General features: G+C 40.6%; 1 protein-coding gene across 3 annotated transcripts in view; it reads left to right on the plus strand.

The window, feature by feature from the left end:
• The window catches only part of zswim7 (zinc finger, SWIM-type containing 7), a 90,733-nt gene extending 82,510 nt beyond the window's left edge, over positions 1-8,223 (plus strand). For all 3 annotated transcript variants that reach the window (XM_067407932.1, XM_067407933.1, XM_067407934.1), the window contains exons 5-6: positions 6,171-6,275; positions 7,640-8,223. In XM_067407932.1, coding sequence (XP_067264033.1) covers positions 6,171-6,275; positions 7,640-7,756 — 222 coding nt within the window. In that variant the 3' untranslated portion in view covers positions 7,757-8,223. The remainder of the gene's footprint in view (positions 1-6,170; positions 6,276-7,639) is intronic.
• The last annotated feature ends 405 nt before the right edge of the window (positions 8,224-8,628 follow it).

Genomic DNA, 8,628 nt, shown 5'->3' on the forward strand with positions numbered 1-8,628 from the left:
TTTGACTTACATGATTTAAAACCTGGCATTTCAATGTTTCTTTAGACATATGTCTCATGTTTGTGTGATAAGTATTATTATACTAAGTTACAGTTTATTTTCTGAGGACTATCAGAATGGACTTCATTCAGAAGAAGACTGCAGCTCGCGCATCATGATATTATTTAGTTTGCAAAAACCACAACATTTTGTTTTTATTGTGTGTATACAAATAAAAGAAGACATTCCACAGTTTTTTTTAAATATATAGGGTACAATGGGCTAAAGGCACACCTTAAGAAAAACGTCTCAGTTTACATATGTAACCATAGTTCCCTGAGAACAGGGATCGAGACTCTGCGTTCAATCACGCTTTGGGGAACGTCACACGTGAGCTGATGTCTGAAAGCCAAGTATCAATAAACTCCAATCATATTGGCTGGCGACAGCCTATGACATCATCATAGCGCTACCCGGAAGTATATAAGGAGCGCCTAGAGAACCAGTCAGTACCTCATCGTCTTGAGGGACTGTTCAGCAGGCAGCCCCGAAGCATGGCAGGGCAATGCAACATTGCATTCAATCACGCTTTGGGGAACGATATACCCAGGCCGCCATGTTTAAGGACAGTGCATGCCAAAAGATGGCTAGACAAACGTCAAGCAGTTTCAAATGAAACGCCAGATAGCAACTCATCCTCAGGTCACACAAAGGCTGTCAGTGACAGCATTCCCTACGGCCAACAGCCCAAGCTGAGCCTCAAAGAGGACTTCCGTAGAAAGCCGACCAAGGCCGCTAAAAGCATCTGGGGCCAACTTTTCAAGGAAAAGTGGTCCCATAAAGGGAATGTGGCCAGGGAACCGAAAGGAGCCCCGGCCAGTCACTAGAGGGGAACGAAGTCACCCCCAATGCCACCAGGGAGGCTGACCTGGTCTGATGTAGGACAAACTTAGTCATGGCCAACCCTGTCTGAATACAGAATCTCAATAACGCATTCTTCAGAGAAGAGAGCAAGTAAGAGTGACTGCGGGAGGAGCAGTAAGTAACTCAAACCCACGCATAGAGACGGGCATCCTGGAGAGCAGAACTCAGCTGAGTGCTATAAACCCTCGTATTGATGGCAGTATAATCCGCTCATCCTAGGATCTACTCAGCACCTGATTATTTGCATCGAGGAGGCTGTGCACTAGGGAACCCTGATACAGGGGAGCACAAACCAGTCTGGGGCTGATCCTCAATGGAAAGCCTCATGGAAGCCTTCACCTAATGATCAGCTTAGGGAGCTAAGCACTATTACACAGACAACTCTAGCAGGGAAGTACAAAGCTCGACCTAACAGGTAGACCATACTGTGGGAACATAACCAATACTGTAGGCACATAACCATGGAGGCCAGAAAGGGCCTACATCACACACTAAGGAAGGCCCCAAAGACAGGCCTATGACTTCAAGCACCAGGAAGGACAAATAACTGAACCATAAGGAGGTTAAATTATCATACTTTCTGGTTCTAGTAAGAACTCTAGCTGCCGCATTTTGGACCAGCTGTAGTCTGTTCAAAAGCCGAGCAGAACAACCACCCAGTAGAGCGTTACAATAATCTAGTCTTGAGGTCATGAATGCATGAACCAACTGTTCCGCATTTGTCATTGAGAGCATATGTCGTAATTTAGATATATTTTTTAGATGGAAGAAGGCGGTTTTACAGATACTAGAAACATGACTTTCAAATGAAAGATTGGTATCAAAGAGCACACCCAAGTTCCTAACTGAGGACGAAGGTTTAATGGAGCACCCGTCAAGTGTTAGAGAACACGTGTAAACACGTGGCATCAGCAAGTGGCAACCATAACCATACCAACCATCAGGTCATGCATTCAAAGATTTAGTTTCTAAAAGGAAATGCCTATTACGCCATATATTCCATGAGAGGCCTGCTTAAAGCCTACTCAACAGAGGTGGGGCATGGCCGATGGTAGTATTGGATTCACAAGCATCCTGCCAGCATGTCAGCTAAAAAGGAAGCCTTATAGGGCCTCCAAGTTCAGCAACAAGTGGCGTTCAGCCCCGTTTGTCCGTATAAACACAAACTGTGCCAACATGTAAACTAAAAGGAGACCTAATTAGGGCCTACCCTAGTAAACACATGGCATCAGCCAGTCCAAGACCATACCAACCAACAGGCCATGCATTCAGTGAAAACCTTTCACGCATAATACTGAGAGAAGGACTGCATATTATGCCACCATACTCCACGAGAGGCCTGCTCAACAGAGGTGGGGCGTGGCCGATGGTGGTATGGGGTTACACATTCCAACAGGCAATGTACCCTAAATCATATGTCACTAAAGGGAACCAAATAATGCCAGCATGTTCTAAGGGAGGCCTTGTATTTCTAACAAGTGCTTTTGTTGATCATAGTTTGCTCACATAGTTTACACTGCCACAGGCTTTTGCTACATGTCCATTTGAGGTAATAGGCCATCTATTACCTCAAATGGACACGTAGCAAAAGCCTGTGGCAGTGTAAACTATGTGAGCAAACTATGATCAACAACAGCACTTGTTAGAAATACAATTGCTAACTAGAAGGAGGCTAATTAACCATAAGAGCCTACAATCAAAGTTATATGCAATATAGCTGTTAACAAGATCACAAAAGGTAGCTAGTAGAAACCAGCCTTTCTCAAAAAGTGGTTCTATGCTACCCTGAGTATGCAATCCAACAGGTGATGCACTTAGTGACACAAATAAACCTCAACTGGGGAATATAAAGTCACCAATCTCTCCTCAAATAGAGGCTAACATCAAAGAGCCTACTATTATGAGAACAGGTGCTAACCCATGGCAGCATAAGTAAGCTCACATACAAATGTAGGGCAAAGTCTAGAACTCAAAGCAAACGTAATGCTTTGACATACATGCTGTTTCCAAGGAGGATAAACATTTCTCCACACAGATTCTCAAATCTGTACTAAACACTAGAGGACGAAGGCTAAAAAACTAGCACCTTCAACTCAAACTTGATTAAGAAAATCAAGTGGCTCAGAGGAAAAAAATATTTTCTATAGCATGAAAAGTTCTAGAAAGTGGGGCCTAGCATACACCTGCATAACTTATCTATGCAAAGATAAGGGCCTACCACCTGAGAAAAGCAGGATCAGGGAGTCTAAAAACAGTCTACAAACTTAGCTATTAATCTCACCAATTGCACCTACATAAACAAGGGGACAATGGGCATACGGCCTAACAACTCCCTCAGGAGGAGGCCAGAACTAGGAACTATACCACCTGACAAGGGATAGTATACATAGGGTTAACATATAACACACCTAACCTAGCTCTAGCCTGGCCGCTAAGCTAGGGTCCATCTTACAGGGCCACAAGCCTAGTGAAGCCTGGGCTTCACCTCCAAATCTCATGGATAAGAGAAAGAAAGCGAAGCTCACAAGCAAACAATGTCAGGCGGCCGATTAAGGCTGACCTAAATATACATACTAACTGAAGTGACGAGTGCTAACTCAAACTACTCTAGACAACAGTACAGAAAACAGAAAAAACACAACAGGTGGCTAAGAGGCGGCCATTTTGTAGCCTGCACAATATATCGTTCTAGCCAACCTATCAACTTAAGTTTGCCCAAAAAAACCTTATTTTTTATTTTTTCATAAAATATGAAAGGAGGTGAAAGAAGAAGAGGAGAGGGTAGATAAAAATCGCCCTTATGTAGCTGGGGGATCGATTACAAATGCAGCTGTGTTTACAATCACTCACCCATCTTACTCTCGCTTCTTCTTCCTCCTGTCTGTCTGGGCTCAGATACAAATCTGTTTTTCCATGCCCTCCCGATCTTGGTTTTTCCAAGTTTATGGGAGCTGCAGCGTTCATGGAGCCGTCCACGCGTGGCCCCTCTCTTAACGCGCTCTCAAGGCAGCCACAGCCTGCCAGAAACGCGTCCCGAAAACACCAGCAGCTCCGCATACACAGCAGCAAGAGGAGCACACGCTGCCAGACACGATGACGTCAAACACGGACGTTATCGTCATCCAACAACTCATCCTCGTCAGCCCCGGGGGAGTTGAGAGACAATACAACTTTCTCAAACTTCCCAATGAGAAGTTTGATTGCAGCCGCTGTTTTGCCTCAGCACAAACAGGGCCAGAATCACCAGGCACAGATGCGGACACCTCTTCCCTCGAAAAGAGTGGCAACCGAGGCAGAGCATCCCGATAGGGAGACGCTCACAGTAAATAACAGAAAACACACAGACAGCACCCTCAAGCACTATCTATGTGCGCTCCTCTCCCAGAGAGAAAATGCCCAGAAATGTGTATATCAAGTGTCAAAACCTGGGACATGGATGAACACACTCTCTTGAACATTTGTAAGGCATAATATAGATACCCTTACCGGAATTGATACAATCGCAATCAGACAGAACAGATCCAAAAGACGAAAAAGATACTGACTGGTTCTGACTTGGCTTTCAGACATCAGCTCACATGTGATGTTCCCCAAAGCGTGATTTAGCACAGAGTTCCCTTCAAAAGGGAATTGTGCTTTTCACTACTCTCAAAGTATATGATTGCAGGAAAAATATATATGTTTGTATTAGACATTGATGGAGCAACATATTTTGTGTGAATAAAAAAAAACATAAAGTGGTTAATTTTGTTTAAAATCTTATAAATGTATGAGGTGGTGAGGGGGCCTTTTAACCCACACATGGGGTAAAAGGCCCCCCAGCATGACTAGGTTAATATTTATTCAAAAGAGTCACTTTAGCAAAGTTTGTGCTATTTTCTGTTTATTTTGATAAATAAAATAATTAATTTTTGTTCAATAAATATACTGTCATTAAAATAATATATGATATTTACCATCTGATTCTAACCATGTCATGTCAACAAATGGAAAAGTCAGCCAGCTATTCATTATGATGTTAATTATTGTGCTTTTTGCCCCAACATCAGCAGTGCTTTTTACCCCAAATACCATACTTTTACATATTCTTCCGTTTTTGAAAAACTGTTGCCTGTATTACCTTAAACAAAACTGAAAATCATTAAGAAGACCTTTGTCTGATAATACAAAAAATAATTTAATGAATTCTTATTTGCTACTTAAATCAACAACATTTTAAAAAAACATCAAATATGAGCTCAAACTACCTCAGAATCAACTTTGCGTTGCTGCCCGCGATCGTGTCAAGGATCAGACAAATTTGCAGTGCATTTTGAAAAGTGGATGTTCAGGAAAGTGCTGCGGTAAGTTTTTGTGCCATCTAGTGGTTTAGAGGAAAATAAAATCAAAGGCGCCTTTAGCCCCATTTACCCTAACTCTTTTTTGTATGTCCAAAATTGCTGGAGTATTTTTAGTCTGTTTCACACTGGTAAGAAAAAAAACGAGGTGGTATCACCGGCGTGACCACCGACCTCTGAGTGTTAATTTTAGGTGAACCGGTGACAGTTACAGCACATAAAAAACAAACTTTTCCTTAAATCTGCAGTCCGTAACTGTTTTTGGTTAAAAAAAAATCAATTTTTGAGCAAGTACATAACCAGTAATAATAATTTGTATGGTTTGGCATGATCCAAGCTAAGTGATCATTAGATTTAATCATCATTGGCAGCGCAATTTATTGTAGGCCTAATGCTTTTTTCCTCAGTTGGTCAGAACAAAAGTGGCAGAAATATTACTTACTTGTTGAGATGATATTTTCCAGTGAAAATTTTATCTTGTTCATAATTTCAAGACGTAGAATCTGTGATTATGAAGTACAGTATCCACACCGGTGCGGTGACTGACAGAAGGCATTAAATTCATCCGCGCCGATGAGCTGTGCCGATGCACAATGCACGTACAGATAACTGTTCCACATATGACTGCAATTGCAGGTTTCAAACAGAGATGGCGACAAAGAGGAAAAATCGCGGACTGCAGCTTTAAATAGACCCAAATAAAATTAGAAAAGTCATGGTAATATATATTAGTGTTTGAGTTTAACTCACTCCCATAGAGACTTTACAGAGTGATCTGCCTGTTTGTCTGCCTGCACTGATTTGACATTGTGAAATCAAAGAATGTATTTTTGGAAGCTGAAATTCTCTAGAGATACAGCTGTGATAGTGCGTAACATTCATCTCACATTTCAGTTTCTTTTCTCTCTCCGTTATGTCTCTTTCCAATAGGTATTAGGTGGATCAGGACATATGTACACATGCTTCACGTCCTGTCACTACTGCCCATGCCCTGCCTTCTCTTTCTCTGTGCTCAGGAGAAATGAGAGTCTGACGGTGAGGTCACTTCCTCTTTCTACTCACACACACCCGCACAGCTGCACTCACAGACCCTGAGACCCACATCTTATTTCATTATTTTTTTATAATCTTTTCTGCTTGTAGGGCTGATATCAAACCATAAGCAATAACACTGCTGTGTTAGTTGTCAACTAAAAATAGTTGACAACTAATATTACCAATTAGTTGTCTAGTGATTGTGTTTTAAACCCTTTTTGCACTTACATTATTTGAAAACGTGAAAAACATTTTTTAATAATTATAATAATTATTCATTTGTTAATCAAAATAGAGAAATTTCTTATCAAATACATTTTTAGTAGAAACACTACTTTATTATATGCTTGCTAGTTTTTCTTTACTTTCTTCTTCAGCTCCCTGTTGCTGTGGTTATTTCAGGGGTTTTATTTCTTTTCTGGTCTCCACTGACTGTCTGCTTATTGTTGTGGCCCTGTTTCAAAAGGAGACCCAGTATCTATTGCCACACAGTTGCATGTGTATCAGTCTGCTTTTTAGCCCAAGGGAGGGAATGAGATTAAAATTAGTTCTCCAGTCTGAGAAAGAAAATCCAGAGACAACCCCAAAATGCACTGCTTCACTCTAATAGCATGACCTCACTTTATTATCGAGATGCAACAAAATATAAATGCATTTAATACCCATGTGATCTGAGAGGAAAAGTTTACTTGTTTATTGATGTTCCTCTGTGTAATGCAATAAAGTTTAGTTGATGCGCAATAAAGTTTAGTTGATGCCCCCCCCCCCCCCCCCCCCCAAAAAAAAAAACATGATGTGGGATTCTCATCAGACATGAGTTTGTGTGTTGGTGGTGCTCTATATCAGGAGTCTAGGGTCTAGGGTGCAGTGGGAGATTCCAGGTGCAATCAAGTGTGTAGACCAACAATGGAAGGTGAATGTCAATAATAATAAATACATTCTGTTCTTTATTGTATAATGCCACAAGGTTAATACATCTGTTAAGTGCACTTTTTATTCCCCTTTCAGCTGTTTCATTGTCAATCTTCTCATTTTCGGCAGCACAAATATTCTCCTTCATTGTGATCAATTTGACTATGCATCCCGCTGATGCATTTTTTATGACTGCAGAGCCAGTGACTGTAAATTGAAGACAGATGGGTGCTTTGTGCATTTACTATCATTCATTACACACAATAAATATTAGTTTGAAACATATCTGATCTTGAGCCTATACTGTTTCTCTTTTATATAACCAAACTGGAATAGTTCAGTTGTATAACTTTTATGTTTATTTCTGTCAAACCAAAGCTCTTCTCTTACTATTATTAAGTGCCATTTTATTGATCTGGGTTTAATGTGCTTTCCATATCTGTGTTCTCTAGTGTAAGCACCTCTTGGCGGCTTGCTTGAGTCAGGCCATGGGTTTGTGCCAGCAGGAGCAGGTCTCAGACCAGCAGATGACCCATATTCTCTCAGGGCAAACTGAGGCCAGCACGTAAATAGCTGGTCCTGAAGTAGAGAGGGACTCTGATAAGAACTTTCATGCAGCAATTTAGGTATTTATAGTCATTATGGATTAGACTGGAGTTGTCATTTGTCTATGAGATTAAAAGTTTGGAAATTGTTGTGTACTTGCATTAAAACCCAGTGTTTTTTCATTGAGAAATGGTCTGTTGTAGAATGTTATAAAATGTTATAAAAGAAAATAAATGAGCAAAGCTGAACCCTAAATACCAGATGTTTGTATATGTGTTTGCAAAATATTTTATCTGTTGCCAGAGAATATACATGTGTTCATTGAGCAAGATTGCGTTTATTTTTGGAGTTGATGTTTGTTAGAAGATTCAGCACTCTAGACTGAGTATCAGCAACAAACAATGTTGTTGTGTTGTTGCTATTACTATTATTATTGTATTCACACTAATTAAGTCCAGAGAGTCTTTATAAATGTACACAGTCTGAAAGGTGCCCTAGAACCCTTTTTCACAAGATGTAATATAAGTCTAAGGTGTCCCCTGAATGTGTCAGTGAAGTTTCAGCTCAAAATATCCCATAGATTTTTTATTATTCAATTCTTTAACTGCCTATTTTGGGGCATAACTAAATATGCGCCAATTTAGTGCGTGTCCCCTTCAAATGCTCTCACTCCCCGCCCCCAAGCTTGTAACTCTATAAAACATTGCATAAACAAGTTCACACAGCTAATATAACCCTCAAAATGGATCTTTACAAAATGTTCGACATGCATGTTGCATGCATGCATCAGATCATGTAAGTATAGTATTTATTTTAATGTTTACATTTGATTCTGAATGAGTTTCATAGTGCTCCGTTGCTAATGGGGCTAATGCTACACTGTTGGAGAGATTTA

This window comes from Chanodichthys erythropterus, chromosome 13, assembly GCF_024489055.1.
Source record: "Chanodichthys erythropterus isolate Z2021 chromosome 13, ASM2448905v1, whole genome shotgun sequence".
Taxonomy (NCBI): domain Eukaryota; kingdom Metazoa; phylum Chordata; class Actinopteri; order Cypriniformes; family Xenocyprididae; genus Chanodichthys; species Chanodichthys erythropterus.